Source organism: Schistocerca serialis, chromosome 7 (assembly GCF_023864345.2).
Source record: "Schistocerca serialis cubense isolate TAMUIC-IGC-003099 chromosome 7, iqSchSeri2.2, whole genome shotgun sequence".
NCBI lineage: Eukaryota > Metazoa > Arthropoda > Insecta > Orthoptera > Acrididae > Schistocerca > Schistocerca serialis.
This window is the reverse complement of record NC_064644.1, coordinates 479,577,978-479,598,211: the sequence shown is the minus strand read 5'-3', so window position 1 is coordinate 479,598,211 and position 20,234 is coordinate 479,577,978. Positions and strand designations below refer to the sequence as shown.

The 20,234-nt window shown below is 42.5% G+C and overlaps 1 protein-coding gene across 1 annotated transcript in view; it reads right to left on the bottom strand.

The window, feature by feature from the left end:
• Positions 1–20,234, bottom strand: part of LOC126412127 (synapsin) — an 861,195-nt gene that overhangs the window by 68,034 nt on the left and 772,927 nt on the right. Inside the window, exon 5 of the mRNA XM_050081568.1 lies at positions 15,005–15,210. Within this exon, the coding sequence (XP_049937525.1) occupies positions 15,005–15,210 (206 nt within the window). The remainder of the gene's footprint in view (positions 1–15,004; positions 15,211–20,234) is intronic.

Sequence of the window (20,234 nt, the reverse complement as noted above, 5' to 3'; positions counted from 1 at the left end):
TTTTGAACACTATGAAGGTAAATACATTGTTTGTTCTTTGTCAAAATCTTTCATTTGCTAACTATGCCTACCAGTAGTTAGTGCCTTCAGTAGTTAGAATCTTTTATTTAGCTGGCAGTATTGGCGCTCGCTGTATTGCAGTAGTTCCAGTAACGAAGATTTTTGTGAGGTAAGTGATTCGTGAAAGGTATGTTAATGTTAGTCCGGGCCATTCTTTTGTAGGGATTATTGAAAGTCAGATTGCGTTGCGCTAAAAATAGTGTGTGTCAGTTTAGTGTTGATCAGGATAAGTAAAGAGAGTGTCTGTGTACGTTCAGTTTTGCTCAGATATTTGAAAATCAAATAACGTAGAGGTTTATCATCATAGTAATTCATTAATTTTTCTAAGGGGACGTTTCAAACTTTATCTTTCTGACGCAGGTTTAAATCAGACAAATAAAGGCATACATTTGTAAGGTATGGCCGTCTTCGGAGGTGCTCCTGGTTGTCTTGCTGACTGTTGGCAAGACAACCAGGAGCACCTCTGAAGATGTCCAACGTAGCTTTGGACGAAACGTCAGGGATAGAAGAGTTCCATGGACCACGGTCATACAACCCGAAAGACTTTCCGGCAGCTGAAACATCCGGTCGTGAAAGCCTTCATTGTATACATCTGTAATATTTTTGACTTTGCAGCCATCGTATTCAGGTACAAGAAGCTCTTCTTAGAGCAGTTGAGAAGGCAGCAGTGTCAAGATGATGTAATGTGGTGTGAGGTTCAGATGAAAGATGAGCTATTCGGTACTTATATCGTGAGAAAGACCGTCTAAATTGTGGTCCTTCTGCGCGATTGGTTGCTGCGTTCGGAAGTTTTGCGCCAAAATGCTAATCTTCTGTTATTAATATTAGACAAACAAAACAGCGTATTTACTTCCATTTCAAATTAAAACCTCTCAATAGCGTGCTATCATTCCATTATTTTACAAGTATTAATAACCATCAGAATAATAAACAACGGCCAAACGAAAAGGCAGACGAAGCACTTCGGTGATCTTCGGCTCGCACCTAACTTGGAAGGCGCGCGAAGTGGTTCGGCTGTAAGATTATATGTGGTTTGCCAGTTTCTGAGGACAGACATGTTGTCTGCTGCGGTCAGCATCAGGTTAAGAATGGTTCAAATGGCTCTGAGCACTATGGGACTTAACATCTGAGGTCATCAGCACCCTAGAACTTAGATCTACTTAAACCTAACAAACCTAAGGACATCACACACATCCATACCTGAGGCAGGATTCGAACCTGTGACCGTAGCAGTCGCTCGGTTCCGGACTAAAGGGCCTAGAACCGCCCGGCCACAGCTGCCGGCCATCAGGTTAAGACTTTATTAGCAATGTATGGTCATAAGCACACGTACTTGAGAATAGTGTGATGGTAATTACGGAAATACACAGTTCAATAATTTCTTGAAGAGTGGGAATTATTTGTGACTCTGAAGTGGAATGTAATTGTGCAGTTTCTCGTAGCAATAAAAAGCGAGTGGCATCCGATATAAAAAAAAACTGATTGAAAATTTAATTATTCTCATAATATCAATACCTCGCTAAGAGCTCCTTACTGCCTCAAGATAACGAATTCACGACCTACGTGCTGTTTTCTGCGCAAGGGACAACAATTATAGAAAACTGCAGGTTGGTGAACATTTATTAGACCTTATGTATTACACTCAGGGCGGTGGAAACAAATAGGTACCTCGCGTGTACTGCAATCGTAGTACAAATGAGAGCAGTGACACGTCATCTGTGGTAACACAGAGGAGGTATAAAAGGAGAAAAATTTTCAAGAGAAGAGGGTTATCAGACGGACGTATAAATACGTCCCTCTCTCACCTCTCTCTCTTTCAACTTGCCGTATGTTTCCTGACTTCGCTGGACAAAATATTACTAGTCACCCCCTGTAAGGAGCCATGTTCGGATCCAGAGAGAGGGCCTTGTTCCCATGCGAAGACCAATCTACTAATTTATTTTTTCCGTTTCCAAACTTTTTAGCTAACTGACGGAGAATAATATCGAACTAAAACTAAGAGTCTTGATAACAGCAAGGAATCCCACTTTTTAGTTGCTTGCTTGAGGGCTAACCCGCCGGAGATGGGCTTTTTGCCAGAATGCGTGCAGAAAACTGAGCCGTGGTCCGCTCGAGTCGATCTTTTGACATCGAAGATCTTTCCTTAGGACTCAACGCGCTGTCTGTCGCTCACTGTTTGAGGGCAGTGAGGTGGTCGGAACAAACCAAAACACCTGCCGCGACTGTGCAAGGGAGAGTACGCGGTCGTCCAGTATTGTACTCTTAGAGTCAGGGCGCGAGTGGATCGAAACGGCGACACATGGATGGCCAGTAGTCGCTTAGTATGGGTCAATCAAATTCGGCTAGGAAGTTCTAGAAAGGAAATTTTCTGCCGAAGACGCTCCTGAGGGCCTTGGAGGCAATCCTTTAGATTGTATAAGGACGCTGTCAAACGAGAGGCCTAGAACAACACCGGTGAAAGTGTGCCACCACCATCACGTCTGGTGACGGTTTCTGTTTAAAGTTCATAACGGTGTTGGCCAGTGATTCCTGGTTAACTTCCCGTCGTGCTCGCATTATGGTGACGTTATTTACTGGTGTTAGCGCTTGCTGATCAGCTCCGCGTGTCTGTGAGCCGTTCGGATTAGTGGTTAACTTGAAGCAAACTTGAGCTGCGTCTATGGACGCTATACTCACATTTCTTTGGCAACGAGCTGCCACCCTTTGACGTACATTGAAATTTTTGTCCGGGTCTGACATGAGTTGTGCTTGGTTGTGCCGGGTAGTTATAACTAAACTTTCCCTATTTAACGCGTTATAACACGGAAACTAACTACTGTATGAGTACCCAACTTGGTAGCATTCATGTCAAGAACACGGGGAAGAGTAATAATGCAGAATATATTCAATTGAAACACTTTTAATCTGCTGCTACGGCACATCATACCATTACATACCGGTGCCATTACTGCTGCCAAAGGGGCTCAATATGGTGGCCATCGGTGTCCAGAAGAGTCTGAAAGCGCAGGATTGCATTCTGCACAGCAGAACGAAGTATGTCCGTAGGTATGCTGGCTACCTCTCTTAGTATGCTGCGCTTCAGATTAGCACATGTGTGAACGTTCCTCTGGTAGACCCTGCCATTCATGTAGCCCGACAACCAGAAATCACAGGGAGTGAGATCAGGTGATTGTGCCGGCCAAGCATTTGGAAACGATCGGCTGATAATTCGATCGTTTCCAAATGTGTTTCGGAGAAGCAGGTGAACTTCACGAGCGATGTGCGATAGGGCCCCATCTTGCATGAAAACTGTTGGGTTGAATGCGTCTCTCTCCTGTACGGCGGATATGACCTGCTGGCGAAGCACATCACAGTGACGCTGGCTAGTCATACTGCACTTCCTTGGTCCTTGAGCGCCAACCTGTCCAAAACAGAATGGGTCAATGATGAAGCCACACCATACGGTGACATGTTCACCATACAGAGGAACTTCATGCACAGTGGCTGGAGGTGAAGATCCCCACACTAGGCACTTCTTTGTGTTCACCTCAACCATCAGAGAAAAATGAGCTTCGCGTGTCCTCCAGGACCAGCCCTCGTCAACTTCAATCCTCGCGAGAAAGTGGAGAGCGAAGTCAACACGTCGTTGTGCGTCCTGTGGTGCAAATTGCTGTAAGATATATATCTTGTACGGATACCATTTGAGAAAGACGCGAAGCACCTTCCGTACAGTGGATCACGGGATGTTCAACTGTCGTGACACAGCACGCACACTGCCTGACGATCGGGAATTGCGCGCAGCGTTGTCTGCCATAGCAATGGCGATTTCATTAACCACCTGTGGTGCAACCGGTCGTCGACCACTTTCCGGAGCGACGCCCAGCTCTCCAGTTTATTCGAACTACTTCATCATCTTCCGCACAGCAGTTGGAGAAAGAGGACCCTTCCGTAATCCTTTCAGCCGGCAACATTCTAGAAGTGCAGCTGCAGCATTACTGTTGTTTTGATAATAGAGCTTTGCCAATAATTCCCCACCCTCATGTTGACACGTCAACAAGTGCACTGCGAATGGTCAGGTGTGTGGCATGATGACTGATCACGGCACCCGGTGGCAGGGACTGGACTGTGGCGCTGTGACACATTGAAATCATGTACCCCATACTCAGGACATTAATGCTACCAAGAACCTTCAACATTGCAGCGCGTCAGCTGCAGTGTATGGCGGGTCGTGGCCCATCGAACATAAGCCGGTGTGAGGTGAAGGTTACACCATTAAGTTAAGTAACGGTTTAGACTTTGTACATATGTACTGTTTGTGTTTCACCTTTTTCGTTTATAAATGTATAGCCATGGTGTTCTTTTAATCATTGACAAAGATCTTCTTAGGCACTTGTGGGTTTTATTGTTCTGAAGAAGGAGTAGTTATCTACACCGAAACCTTGGTAAACACTAGGTGCTTTTTTCGTAGTCGAGGCGGGTTTCTAGTTTTTTAATATATTGATACTACCAAGTTTGGTACGGTAATTAGTTTCCCTATTATAACATGTTAAATAGGGAAAGTTTAATTATAACCACCCAGTGCTTCTTAGTTCTGAAGGTTCTAGCTAAAGCGTTGTTGGAGGTTATCTTATTACATTCATTTGCTATGTTACAGAGACCGGTTCACTGTGTGTGTCTAGTTGGAATTTTGGTGTGTTGTATTACCAAGAACCGTTCACGTCACTGTTTATCACTGCCAAGCTGCCGTTCCTTTTAACTGAGGCGCGACGGCCGATGTTGCAGTGGCGAGAAGCAACTTCTGTTCTATTCTATAGAGTCTGAGTCTACCTTCGATTCTTTGTTTTCCATTTAAAATTTATTCAAATCACAGAATTTTGATCTAGTAAAACACGTATTTAACGTTGTCAGATTTCAAGTTATTATGGGTTAAGTTTGTTCCTTTTTTTATACTGACTGAATTTAACGTATAGCTTAAGATTTGTTTTGGAATTTTATCGTATGAGATATTTCTTTTCTTTTTTGAAACTTACTACTCCAGAGTTGCTGTAACAAAATTTAAATCCTCTCACTACGCGATGTCATCCTGCACTTTATATTCAGTGCATTTAAATTAGAGACAGTTAAAGTTTGAGATAAATAATACGGATTTGAGGTATGTCTTCTCTTTAAAGATTATTTTACTAACAGCGAATTTGATTCAAAAGAATAATAAAATATTTATTATCTCGTATATATATACAGGGTGGTCCATTGATAGTGACCGGGCCAAATATCTCACGAAATGAGCATCAAACGAAAAAACTACAAAGAACGAAACTCGTCTAGCTTGAATGGGGAAACCAGATGGCCCTATGGTTGGCCCGCTAGATGGCGCTGCCATAGATCAACCGGATATCAACTGCGTTGTTGTTTTTTTTTTTTTTTTAAATAGGAACCCCCATTTTTTATTACCTGTTCGTGTAGTACGTAAACAAATATGAATGTTTCAGTTGGACCACTTTTTTCGCTTTGTGATAGATGGCACTGTAATAGTCACGAACATATGGCTCGCAATTTTAGACGAACAGTTGGTAACAGGTAGGTCTTTTAAATTAAAATACTGAACGTAGGTACGTCTGAACATTTTATTTCGGTTGTTCCAATGTGATACATGTACCTTTGTGAACTTATCATTTCTGAGAACGCATGCTGTTACAGCGTGATTACCTGTAAATACCACATTAATGCAATAAATGCTCAAAATGATGTCCGTCAACCTCAATGCATTTGGCAATACGCGTAACGACATTTTCATTTGACGCTTATTTCGTGAGATATTTGGCCCGGTCGCGATCAATGGACCACCTTGTATATACAGGGAATAGGCAAAACAATGTGAACAGTGATACTAATAGGATGGTTGTGTTTGACGGTCAACAACGCAGCTAAGGAAGGCACGTGTCGCGCTGGACTGTGCCTATTGAGTACGAACTACGAACAGTGCACGGTGTTTACGAGTAGTGCACACTTCGTATTTGCATTCAGGCGCCGAGGTCGACGTGCAGCGAAAGATCTAACAGAGTTCCAAAGAGGGCAGATTGTGGGGGCTGGATCAGCTGGAGCATTAGTAACCAAGTCAGCCAACTTATTGAATGTTTCAAGAGCAACTGTTTCAACAGTCATGACAGTCTACACAAAACATGGAAAGACATAATCGTGTGAATAATAGTGGGCGCAAATCAAAACTAAATGACAGAGATCATCGTACGTTAATACAGAGGTCATCGTACGTTAATACAAATTGTGTCAAAACAACACAAAACTACGGTGGCTAAAGTGACTGCAGAGCTCACCAGCCATCTTCGAGACCCCGTGTCTATCGACACTTTCCTCCGAGAACTCCATAAAGCGGATATTCATGGTGGAGTTGCTATACCGAAACCGTTAGTAACGACAACCAACGCAAAGAAGCGTAAACAAGGTGTCAGGGGCATAAATCCTAGACCGCTGATCTGTGGAAATACGTCATATGGTCCGACGAGTCAAAGTTTTCGTTGTATCCAACAATGGACCGAGTTCACGTCTGGAGAACGCCATAAAAAGTCGCAATCCTGATTGCTTGATTCCAACGGTTAAGCATGGTGGTCGAAGTGCGATGATGTGGGCAGCCATATCATGGTATTCTGCTGGTCCCATCATTGGTCTCAAAGACTGTGTTACAGCTAACGATTATGTAAATATTTTAGGTGATCAAATGTTGTTCCCAAACAATGATTCCGTATTTCAGGACGATAACGCACCCATTCACACAGTCAGGAAAGTACAATAGAGGCATGAGGAGCATGCAACTGAACTGCAGCATCTTCCATGGCCAGCACAGTCCCCGGACTTGAACATCATCGAAGCCTTGTGGGCGGCATTGGACCGCACACTCCGGAGCAGATTTCCGCCTTCCTCGCCGCCACTACAGGAGTTACAAGAGGTTCTGTTCGAAGAGTGCCATAACATTACACTGGAGACTATACCATGATCATATGCCAGTATTTCAAGGAGAATCACAGCTGTATTACGGGCAAATGGGGGTCAACCCCTTAGTAATAAACCATTCCCAAGTATGTACAGCTGTTCACGTTATTTTGCCTATCCCCTGTATATCGTGCGTTTCAATTTTGGTAGTGTTTAAGTGCCAAATTGCCTTGTAACACGTCTCTGGGTTGAAATAAATGTTTTGTAAATATTAGAGAATTTATCCTGGGTAGTCAGACCTTAATTCCAAGCAACCTTTGCTTTAGCTTTTCTTGCCTTAAATAATCAATTAAAAGAGTCCAGAAACAGTTCCGTCAGCTAAAGGAGCCCTCACGCAGATCGACAGTACTTGCTGCTAGCGACAAATATGACATGTTCGCGAGTACAGGGAAGTCGAGTAAGGCAAGACAGAGAGGAACAGATCTCCTACTAAGTAAATAATAACAGAAAGAGTGATATTTACCAAACGTAGGCGGAAGAGAACGAAATAAACAGTACTGTCCCCATTTGCATAGCCACAGTCTAAGACCATTGTTCAGAACCATAGTGCTAAATGAAATACTGATTGCACACATCGATTTTATATAGTATGGACTTCGAGTTAGAGTTCTTCAAGTGTTATTCTGACGTCACAGAACTCCAAGGCTCGCTCACGCCAGTCCCATATGCAAGACGCCTCTGGGTAGCACGTGTGTTTACCATTGCTGGCGTGATACCAATAGGTACTGACATCACAGAATAGCACAGGGTGCATTGTTCCCTAACGGAGTATGCAAGCTGCGTCTAGCCATGCAAGCATACACAGCATGGCTGACGCATGGCGCAAAATGTTTGAGCTGCTATCAATGTACGTCTCAGAAACGTTAAATGTTCTCACCGCTAAAAGCCTGTGCACGCTCGCGAAAACACCATTAATCATAAAAGCATTCTTGTTGTTTGGAAAGAGAGCACTGTCTAAGCACAGACGGGAGGAAATCAGAACAATTACGCAAACAGAATTCGAAGCACTGTCTTACAGAAGAGAAAAAATGACCGGAATTTTTGGTATCCTACAGCTACAGGTTTCCAGATGTCCTAATGGCACAGTGGTGGATGAGTTACGGCATCCCCACTAGAGATGGATGGTCTGCTTCAGCTTGTCTTTGAACACTTGCTTTCTCAGAACTTTCCATACGTACCTTGCCTCCTTCTTGTTGAAATCAGTTTGAAGACGCTCCTGCGTCCCGGCACAAAGGATGTCTTGTGAATGAATAGAGCATTATGATTGTATTTTGTACGGAACACAGTATTGCACCGACAATTAAACCCTGAAACATGCCCTACAGATCGTCAAATACGAAAGACTCTTACTCAATTACACTGCTCTCCCACTGAGGAATGCAGCTTGAATTAGAGAGCAAAACAGTTCTCCAACCCAGCAATATATCACTGTGTACCGTGTCGATCTACGGTCTCAGTTCCGAATCCTGCCTCGGGCATGGATGTGTGTGACGTCCTTAGGTTAGTTAGGTTTAAGTAGTTCTAAGTTCTAGGGGACTGATGACCTCAAATGTTAAGTCCAATAGTGCTCAGAGCCATTTGAACCATTTGAACCGTGTCGATGTAGTAAATATACAATTCGTATCCTACGCCATTCAAAATCAGTCCTTTTACATAATTCGTACATATACCGCGAAAACAGACTGCACCGTATACACTCCTTGCAGCACTAGATATTTCACTGCGAGGTCGGCGGTCATCCAACCAAAGCGGGTGACCAGAGCGCCCTTGGTGGACCGAAGTCACTCTCAGAGCTTTTCTACAAATTCGGGCTCGTCCCCCCTCGGCACAAACATGTTAGTGTTTCTGGTCCGGACCAGCTTGCTTGCTGTGTTGAACTCCAGACCTCGTGGCGAACACATTGGATGGCTGTACTGCATCAATTTGTTTAAATAAAGACTGGTGCATGAAAATGCCCTTTCTTTCCCGCCATTTTCTTAGGTTCGTAGAGATAGCCCAACCGCCCTTTCTTTCCAGCCATTTTTCTTATGTTAGTAGAGGCTGCATTATCCTGATGGAATTTGAACTTCCCGCCATTTTCTGGGGGAGGGGGTTAGGTTAGTGGAGGTAGCCCAGTTGACCTATCTTCCTGCCAAAATTCAGGATGATGTCATTAGATGATTGTCACGACTGCCATCTTGGAAGACGTCATCGCCTCCATCTTGGATAACGATACTTTGGGATAGAAACAGCTTTGTTCCAATACTATTACAGTCTTTCCCCAAAATATTATCTATATGATCCTTCCGATTTAAGTTATTTGTAACTGTGATTCATAAATATTTAGCTGAGTTTACAGCGTTTCGATTTGTGTGATTTATCGTGTAACCGAAATTTAGAGGGTTCCTTTTAGTACTTATATGGATGATTAAACATTTTTCATTATTTAGAGTCATGTGCAACTTTTTATACCACACAGATATGTTATTGAAATCATTTTGCAATTCGTTTTGATCACGTGATGACTTTACAAGACGGTGAATGATAGCATCATCTGCGAACAATCTAAGAGGGCTGCTCAGGTTGTCCCCTAAATCGTTTATACAGATCAAGAATAGCAGGGGCCTCTAACACTTCCTTGGGAAACGCCAGATATTACTTCTATTTACTCGGTGACTTCCCGTCAGTTATTACAGACTATGACCTTCCTGACAGGAAATCGCGAATCTAGTCACACAACTGAGACGGCACTCCATGAACACGCAATTTGATTAGAAATCGCTTTTGAGGAGCGGTGTCCAAAGTCTTCTGGAAACCTAATAATATGGAATCACTTTGACGTGCCCCATCTATAGCACTTATTACTTCGTGAGTATAAGGAGCTAGCTGTGTTTCACAAGAACGGTATTTTCTGAATTCGTGTTACCTATTTGTCAATAAATCGTTTTTTCGAGGTTATTCAGCTTCAGTCATTATAGTAATTTATAATGCTCGAGCACAGTATATATTCCATACTGCAAATCGACACCAGTGATATGGATCTGTAATTCAGCGGATTACTCCTATTTTCTTTCTTGGATATTTTTGTGACTTGTGCAGTCATTGGATACGCACCTTTCTATGAGCGAACGGTTGTAAATGATTGCTAAGTATGAAGCTATTGTATCAGCATGCTCTGTGAGGTCATCTGTGGCATGTTAGAACTTGGGGTAACTGCAAGTTATACGAGTATTTGATGAGAAAGAAGGTACAGAGGGACAGAAATTGTCGACACCAAAAGTATCCTACTTATTGGACTGTAGTAAAAATTTGTGGATGGGATTTAGGCGTCCTCCCTCAAATTTTGTAGCCTTACGATAATGGTCCATTATAAATGTACACATTCATTTGCAATGTCCTTTTTCCGTTAAGCAGTAACTTAACATACGATTGTCATTCCTGTCATTGCTGAACGTCTTGCTATACTTCAAGTCTCATACAAATTTTGAAATAGACTAATGCATCACTAACAACTCTTACGGCTCTTGGGATTGGGCAGCTTCTCCCTGCAACAGGACCCCTTCGTTATAGACTTCACTCACAGTTAATAAGCTGCGCGTGTTGCGCGCCAACAGCCGAGGTCTGCAGCAGACTGCAGTCGAGTGGGAGGAATTTTCGGTGACTGCCGTCTTAGATTAGATTAGATTAATTATTCATTCCATAGACCCATGAAAGAGGGAATCCTCCTGGGTGTGGAACATGTCAGATAAACACATTACAAAAATGTAATTAGAAAAACTTGAGTTTCATTAATTTTAATGATCCTCAGTCAATAAACAGTAAAATTATGTACATGAATTAAATTTAAACTTCTAATATTTACAGGTTTAATACTTACTTTTCATTAAAATGGTCTACTGCACTTGTTGAGAAACTCATGGATGGAATAGAAGGAATTGGCCAGCAAAAATTCTTTTAAAATATGTTTACATTGTGCCTTGTCTGGAACTAAACTCTTTATGGTTGCTGGTAACTTATTGAAAATATGCGTTGCTGAATACTGGACTCCTTTCTGGGCAAGAGTAAGTGATTTTAAATCTTTATGTATATTGTTCTTATTCCTAGTATTGATACTGTGTACTAAGCAGTTAGTTGGAAAATGAGATGTATTATTTACAACAAACTTCATTAAGGAATAAATATAGTGAGAAGCTGTGGTTAATATGCCCAATTTTTTGAATAGGTTTCGACATTATGTCTGATCTGCACCATCTTCTAGAGCCAAGTTAACTATTCCTAGCCGGCCGAAGTGGCCGTGCGGTTAAAGGCGCTGCAGTCTGGAACCGCAAGACCGCTACGGTCGCAGGTTCGAATCCTGCCTCGGGCATGGATGTTTGTGATGTCCTTAGGTTAGTTAGGTTTAACTAGTTCTAAGTTCTAGGGGATTAATGACCTCAGCAGTTGAGTCCCATAGTGCTCAGAGCCATTTGAACTACTCCTAGAACCTTAGCACATGTTCCACTAATCTGCAGATCGTTTCTCAAATCAACATCAGGAAAAGTCTGGCTTTTACACAGGATGGCGACCGTATTGATCTCGTACACAATCTGCGAATGCAATAGTAAGGGGAGGGGCGATGGGTGCTGCACAGTGTTACCTCCTCCGCCACCTACTGTACTGTGGCATGGGAAATATTAACGTAGACGATGACAAAAGATTTTTTTTATAAACTTTATTCATCGCCTTTTATTTTTTTAAACATCTCCATTTCGAAAACTAGATGCAGCGTGTCCCTCCTAAGAGTCATCTGGCGCGCTTTCTCTGGTGTTTCTGTAGATATTTGCAATTTAGTTTTTGGAATGTGTAGTTGGTGTCAGCCCAAACACTGCTCGTCATGTCTTTCACGCTCCGCCCAGAGTCGCTGGAGAGCATCAGTTTGTTTCGAGTTACAAAAAAAAAAAATGTGTGTGAAATCTTATGGGACTTAACTGCCAAGGTCATGAGTCCCTAAACTTACACACTACTTAACCTAAACTATCCTAAGGACAAACGCACGCACCCATGCCCGAGGGAGGACTCGAACCTCCGCTGGGACCAGCCCCACAGTCCATGACTGTGGTGCCCCAGACCGCTCGGCTAATCCCGCGCGGCATTTCGAGATGCAAACAAATGATTTCCAAAGCACAATTTTACGCGCCCATTCGACAGAGCGCTCCCAGATTAGTCTAGTGCGATGTTTGTTTTATCGATATGTTTTAATAGGGACAGTAAAACACGAAATCAGTACTTTAGCAGCGATACCACTGTCTTGGCCTACGCTGACTACTAACGCCATACAGCAGCGCTGATCAGTCACTCCTGGAGCTCTGGTTATTCTTCGCGTTTTATTGTCGCTGTTGACATGTATCGACAAAACAAATATCGCACTAGAATAATTTGACACAGCTCTATCGAATGGGCACATAATATTCCGATTTAGAAATAATTTTGTTTGTAACGGTAATCAAACCAACGCCTTCGGTCGACTTTGGGCGTCGCACGAAAGTCATGGTGACCAGTATTTGTTTCCAGAATGATATTTTCACTCTGCAGCGGAGTGTGTGCTGATATAAACTTCCTTCAGTATTTGTTTGCTACACATTGCAAAAGCGACATTGCAAATATCTGCTGAAACACTGGAGACAATTGGTCTGACAGCTCTCAGGAGGGACTCCCAGTACGTCCATTAGTATCTCTCACCTTCTGTAAATAAACCTTGTATGTAGCAGCACTTGTGCAGGGACCAAGAAATAGAGGAAGTAAATGTTACAAAAATTACGCTCCGCCACGCGCAATAAAGCTGCTTGTAGAGTATAGGTGCAGTTGTACAAGGTGACAATTATTGAACTATATGAAAAAAAATGAATTAGTTTCAAACTACGGCGTGCAAACTTTATGCAAAATGTAAACGTCACTACAGATATTCGGATTTAGGTTATGACATGATCGATATGCCTGCCATCATTCGCGAAGATGTGGCGCAGACGAATAGCGAAATTTTGCATGATCTGCTGAAGTGTCGTAACTTGGATGCTGTCGACGACCTCCTGAATGGCTGTTTTCAGTTTAGCAGTGGTTTTGGAGTTATTGCTGTACACTTTGTCTCTAATATATCCCCACAAAAAGGAGTCGTAAGTTTTCAGATCCGGAGAATATGGTGGCCAATCGAGGTCCATGCTAGTGGCCTCTGGATACCCGAGAGCCAGAATGCGGTCCCCATAGTGCTCCTCCAGGACATCAAACACTCTACTGCCTCGATGGGGTCGAGCTCCGTCTTGCATGAACCACATCTTATCGAGATTAGGGTCACTTTGGATAATGGGGATGAAATCATCTTCCAAAACGTTAACTTACCGTTCGATAGTCAACGTGTCATCAAGAAATACGACGCCGATTATTCCGTGACTGAGCATTGTACGCCACACAGTGCCGTTGAGGGTGAAATGCGAATTCTCAGTCCCAAAATGCGCCAATTTTGCTTATTGAAGAACCCATCCACATGAAAATGAGCTTCGTCGCTAAACCAAACCACATACCGCTTACTAATTCCCCTCATAACCCCGCGGCCAACCGTGCAGTTTGAACGTCCTAACGCAAACTCTTTAGGAGTTTTTTTTAAATAATTGAAAAGCCACGATCGCTTCAATATCGTTTACTAGATGACCGGTTTCAGCACTCTGAAGGTGCCATCATCGGATCTGTGAAGGTATAACATAACAGGTTTGAGGGAGGGCTTACACGAGTTAACTATATACATTACAATTATTACAGAACCACATACCTGAGACGAGGATTAACATTTATAAAACCATATACATTACAATTATTACAGAACCACATACCTGAGACGAGGATTAACATTTATAAAACCATATGGACATCATGGCACATGAGGCAGACCATCTGATAAAAATCATTGTCACAATCAATAAAAAATAATAGAAAACTGCTCTCATGGACGTTCATTCCATAAAATATAAAACTGAAGTCAGCAGATAAAACTAACACTGCTCACCTAACACCGGTCGGCACCATCACTGCCCTATTCCGCGCAGGCTTACCTGCTGTGATTCTAGCGGCTCACAACCGTCCACCAGATAGCTGTTCATAACACTTCTGTGTGCATATTCCTGAAGTCCTTATATGAATAAAGGTAAATTATAATATGTAGTTTTGTAAGACGCTAATGGATAATGTCTGTGCCTCAGATGCTTTTACTTTGTAATCGACATACTTTATAGTGAGTATAGTATGTACAGGAAATGTATGCGCAAATGTGGGCTTTGTATGGGTATGTGACAAGCAGTTATAGTAAAGTTGTGTTTTAGTAGCAATGAGTGGTTATACCGTGGGAATGTGTGTGTGTGCTGCTTGGACAGCGCTATCTGGTGGCCGGTTGTGAGCCGCTAGAATCACAGCAGGTAAGCCTGCGCGGAATAGGGCAGTGATGGTGCCGACCGGTGTTGGCGAGCAGTGGTAGTTTCATCTGGTGACTTCAGTTTTATATTTTATTAAAAGAACGACCATGAGAGCAGTTTTTTTATTATTTTTTATTGGTTGTGGCAATGATTTTTATCAGATGGTTTGCCTCATGTGCCATGATGTCCATATCATTTTACAAATGTTAATCCACGTCTCAGGTACATAATTGTAATGTATATAGTAACTCATGCAAGCCCTCCCTCAAACCTGATATGTTATACCTCCATAAATACGATGATGGCACCTTCAGAGAGCTGAAACCGGTCATCTAGTGAGCGATATTGAAGCGATCGTGGCTTTTCGATTGTTAAAAAAAAAAGATAAAGAAAAACAGACTGATCACCCCACGACACACCATGTATTCACTGCTCTTCAGGAGTTACGACGATTTTATTTCACACAATTCAATAATTGTCACCGTTAGGTGTAGAATTAGCTGGTATCAAGGTCCCGCAGACTGGGTGCGGAGAGAAACACTCACATGAAGGCCTTGTAGTTGGGCCCGATCTTCTGCACGTGGATGTCGTACTTGGAGTCTACGTAGGGCTCGACGGTGCAGTAAGTACCCGCGACGGCCACCACGCTCGCCATGTCCTGGAAGTCGCTGTTGGTGTCCACCTTGACCTTGCCCAGGCCGCCGTGGGCGTGGCCGATCTTGAAGACCACCGGGAAGCGCGTCGAGCTCAGCTGCAACACAACATCCCGCGACCAATCAGGGGGAGGTAAGGGCACAGCGGGCAGCAGCTGCCAAGCGCAACACTCGACAAAGGCTCTGGATTTTATACTAATCAGATACAACGTGTTAAAGGAGTAACGAAACCCTTCGGGAAATTGGATAACAAAGAAACCACACGGGAACCGGATTTTTGTATTTCTTTGTATTTATGGCACGTGAACGCCAGAACTGAAATATCAGTTCACCCACAACAGTTGCAACTCTCAAAAATTCTCGAGAAAGTCAAATTTGAAGTTTTGCGACTGTCTATAACACCCCAAACCAAGTGAAATTATTAAGATGAAACGTGTAGAATCCTCGCGTCCCACTTGGTGGTGGCGTGTTCCCTTCCCGGCTGATGCAAATTTTTAAACGAAGTGGCATTTTCTGCTACCATTTCCGTAAAGCGTAAAATACATAAAGATGGAAAAACGCAAATCGTAATGTTCTTTAAACAATCGAATTTTTGTACAGAAGTACAGAACTGAAATATCAGTCATGCAAAACAGTTCGATGCAACTCTCAAAAATTCTCGAGGACGTCGACTTTGAAGTTTTCCAAGTGTCTTTAACACCCCAAACTAACTGAAGTTATTAGGATGAAACGTATAGCTGTGTGATGGAATGCTCGTGTGCCACATGGGGGTGCCATGTTCGATTTCCGGCTGATGCAAATTTGTAAACGAAATTGCACATTATATGAGGATTTCCATAAAGTCTAAAATACATAAAGATGGAAAAATTTAATTTGAAATGTTCTTTGAATTTAAACAATCTTAATTAACAATTTTTTGTACCTTTGTTTTCGAGTATTTGGATATTGCCAGGAAAATGATTCGCTGGTAGATACTGATTTATATAAAATTATACTATGTAAAAGTATATTTATATAAAATCTTCCATCACTATCATATTTCACCACTGTGTCAGCGAACTGCAACAGTTTCGCTTCGTCAGTGTTTCATAATAGATGACAGGAATAAACAACAGATTTACACATCAGAGCGCTTATACCATACGTGGAATCTAATATGAGCCTGCAACTCTCAAAGAACTTTCTAAGCGGTTGGGAACATTCGCACCGTCTCTACACAGATTCATCAAGTACTGCAGATGGCGTCGGAAGCGCATATTACGACGAACAGACTAGCCATACAGCCCAATTCCGAGTCTGGTTCAAATGGTTCAAATGGCTCTGAGCACTATGCGACTTAACTTCTGAGGACATCAGTCGCCTAGAACTTAGAACTAATTAAACCTAACTAACCTAAGGACATCACACACATCAATGCCCGAGGCAGGATTCGAACCTGCGACCGTAGCGGTCGCCCGGTTCCAGACTGTAGCGCCTAGAACCGCACGGCCACTCCGGCCGGCCAGTTCCGAGTCTGTTCTGAAACCTCGATACTTCAGCAGGGCTCACAGCAGTACTAGAGAGACGTAAATATGCTGACAGCTTGGATAAAATAACTATTCTGACAGACTCGTGATCAACATTTCTACTCATACAGAATGATACCGTTAATATTACCAATAATTAACTGGAGTACCAAATCATAGATCGTACTGCAGCGTCGCAACAAGACTATCTCCTTGCTGTGCATAAAGGGGCACCGCGGTATAAGGAGCAATGCATCTGTCGACGCTAACTGTCAAAACTCTTGCTAAGAGTGTCATCTGCCATGGAACAAAGACGCATGAACATGTTAATTACGCGCACCTTCTGCAAGATGTGGGGCGGCAGATTAGTATATTGTGGAAGATCTTATGTAGCTATATAAAGAAGTATTCCCGCATGACCGTGGCACTCCCTTGGCATGTACCACAGAAAATGTCTCGTTACCATGTTCCGCTTCTGCTTTAACCACGGACGGTTCCAACTGCAATTCTACCTGCTACAACTGATTGACGATCCCTATGTGATTGTGGCGCAGAGGAGGACATCGGCCACATCATGTTCCGCTGCCCACCGCGGCACCGCGCAACAACAGAATTGCCGCAGTGAATGGTGCCTACCAGAATAAAGACACTACTCGCAGAGCGTGATGTGTCACTGTATATACATGGATACAACTTTTTGGCGACTGAACGCATCGTGATTTAACTGTGATGTACACAACCAATATAAATATTCTATGCGAGTCTTGGATGTACGTGTGTACGTCATTGGATATTCCTTTTAAATTGTAACATATAATGTACTGGACTCTCGCTTAGTGGAGCTTGTCCAAGGACCACCAGCAAATAAATAAATAAATTCGCTGTCTGCAGAGGAAAATCTCTGATGTAAGGGGTAATGCCGTTGTTATACTACTCTCCAAAAAGGAAATAGGAATGAATGCAGAAATTGCAGAGGTATAAATTTCGTAGATGCGTTGTATAAGATCTGCACCAGAACGGTCTCTAAAACACAAATGAGTAGTTCTTTCAGAGGAGCAGACTGGTTTTGGAAACGGCAAGTCTTGCATCGACAGTCCGTCATTATAAAACAACATGCAGGGAAAAAAGAGAGTATAACAACGGAAACAACATAGTGTTTCCAGATTATAGGAAGGCGTTTGGCCGAATGCTAAGACAACTTCTCTGGAATGTAATGGAAGACAGAAGTTAACCCAGGCATATCATTCTCGTACTGAAAGACATACTGTATATAAAAATACAATACTGAAGATCAGAGCTGGCTCAAAACTAATTGACAACGTCCACGTAAATGAGGAGGTCAGACGAGAGTGTCGCCTGCAATGCCCTAGTTTAAAAATATCACACAAAACACAAATAAACACTTGTTTATTCGCCGATGACCAGTTAATTATATATGATGATGAAAGGTAAACCGCAGAACGCTGTCCAAAAGATAGCTTAGTGTGTCAAGAAAGTATTGTGAAGATCTCTACTACAACACAAAACTAATGCCATTTAGAACAGCCGTACATATCACAAATTGTTATACATGAGAAGATAATAGAAAAAGCAAACTGTTTCAGCCCTCTTGGAAGATTAAGATTTAGGTAAAAACTTGCAAATTCTATTGTATTATGTGTGACTCTGTAAACAAAACTTTAAAAAAATAAGATGTGAAAAGAAAGTAAAATTAACTCTGTCAGTTCCTGTACTTGTCTGGACCCTGGACCCATACTAAAGGACAGAGAAATAAGATTCCAGCATCTGAAACGAAATTTCTAAGAGCTTTGAAAGAACACACAAAATAAAATAAAATAAAAAGACTTTATACAAATTAGAAGAGAGTTATTAGTTGAGCCAATAAACGATTTAATAGATGAATGACGACATGGGAAGAAAAACAGGCTTCACGCATGATCCCTGAAAATGAAGATCGTGGTGATGTTCAAAGTAATCTCCATAATGTGGTTCACATAACTGAGTACCACGTGGTAGTGTTTGTTGTGGAATGGCAACAACTAATCGCTCAATTTATTTTTGCGGTCACCCACTGATGGTCACCAATCAATCCACAGACGCAGACACTACTCGGTCTGTGGTTACGTGAGAAGCGCAACAACTTTTGGAAGTATGCTAAGAGTCAAGAAGTGCAAAGACGGGAAGCAGCGCTCCACTACGAACAGATTAGGAACTAATATCTGTTAGGGATGGTCGCAGTTCGCCGATGCTTATTTAGATACAAACACGGATATGTGAACATCTAATGCTCATTTAGATACAAACACGGACATGTGAACATCCATAGCCGAAAATAATAAACCCGAAAGGATAGATGTTGCTTCACATCACGATAAAATGGTGACCTTATAGAATGGCATGGAAACCAATATGCAACTATATTTGATAACTTATTCATTAATCCAAAAGTACAGCAATGTATTAAAAAACCCAGAATGTTTTGTCTACCGACAGCGAAAACATCCTTTTTGAAAAAAGTTTCACTTCAGTTAGCATATACCCTGCTTTCGAAAACAATCTTTCAGAAAGTCGCGAAGTAGCTATCCAGGTCAAATATTTAATTTAAATTCTTTTAAGCTTTGGGTACATAGTACCAATAATTCGAGGGCTGTCCAAAAGTAACTTCCGATCGGTCCCTAAATGGAAACCACAGTGAAAATCAGAAACATTTTATGTGCAACAGTCAGCTACACTTTCCAGATACTTCTCTACATAGTCGCTGCTCCGACTTAGACATCTGTCGGAGCGTTATACCAAATTTCCAACACCATCGTCACAGAAGGCAGCCGCCTGTGCTTTCCGATAATTCTCTACGCTGGTCTATAGCACGTAGCCTGCGCCCAAGTGGTGTCATCGTATTCAGCGTTCCATATGAACAGAGATGATACTCAGGATGAGCCAACTAGGGCTGTGTTGTGGGAAGTGGTGTCTTCGTATCCAGCGTTTCATATGAACGGAGATGATACTCAGGATGAGCCAATTAGGGCTGTGTTGTGGGGGACCGAACACTTCCCATCGAAAAGGCTGCAGGAGCGTCTTCACTTACCCTGGAGAGTGCGGCTGAGAATTGCCATGAAGAAGGACGTGCGTGGCAGCTGTGTTAGGTGGGCTGCATTCATTAAGGCGAAGCCTTCACAGTGCACTCACAACTGAAAAGAGCGTCTTGATGCGATCGACGGTCATACAAGAGACACTACCCAGTACATCTGTGCAAAGCTTCATCAGGTTTTCACTGTGGTATCCATTTCGCGACCGATCGGGACTTACTTTCTGGATAACCCTCATATCATTCCATATTTATAATGGATCTTGTTTAAGTTTTATAAGTCAATGTTTCAGATAATAAGAAAACTACACTGAGGTGACAAAAGTCAGCCGCGCAGGATTAGCCGAGCGGTCTAAGGCGCTGCAGTCACGGACTGTGCGGCTGGTCCCGGCGGAGGTTCAAGTCCTTCCTCGGGCATGGGTGTATGTGTTTGTCCTTAGGATAATTTAGGTTAAGTAGTGTGTAAGCTTAGGGACTGGTGACCTTAGTAGTTAAGTCCCATAAGATTTAACACACACATTAGAACATTTGA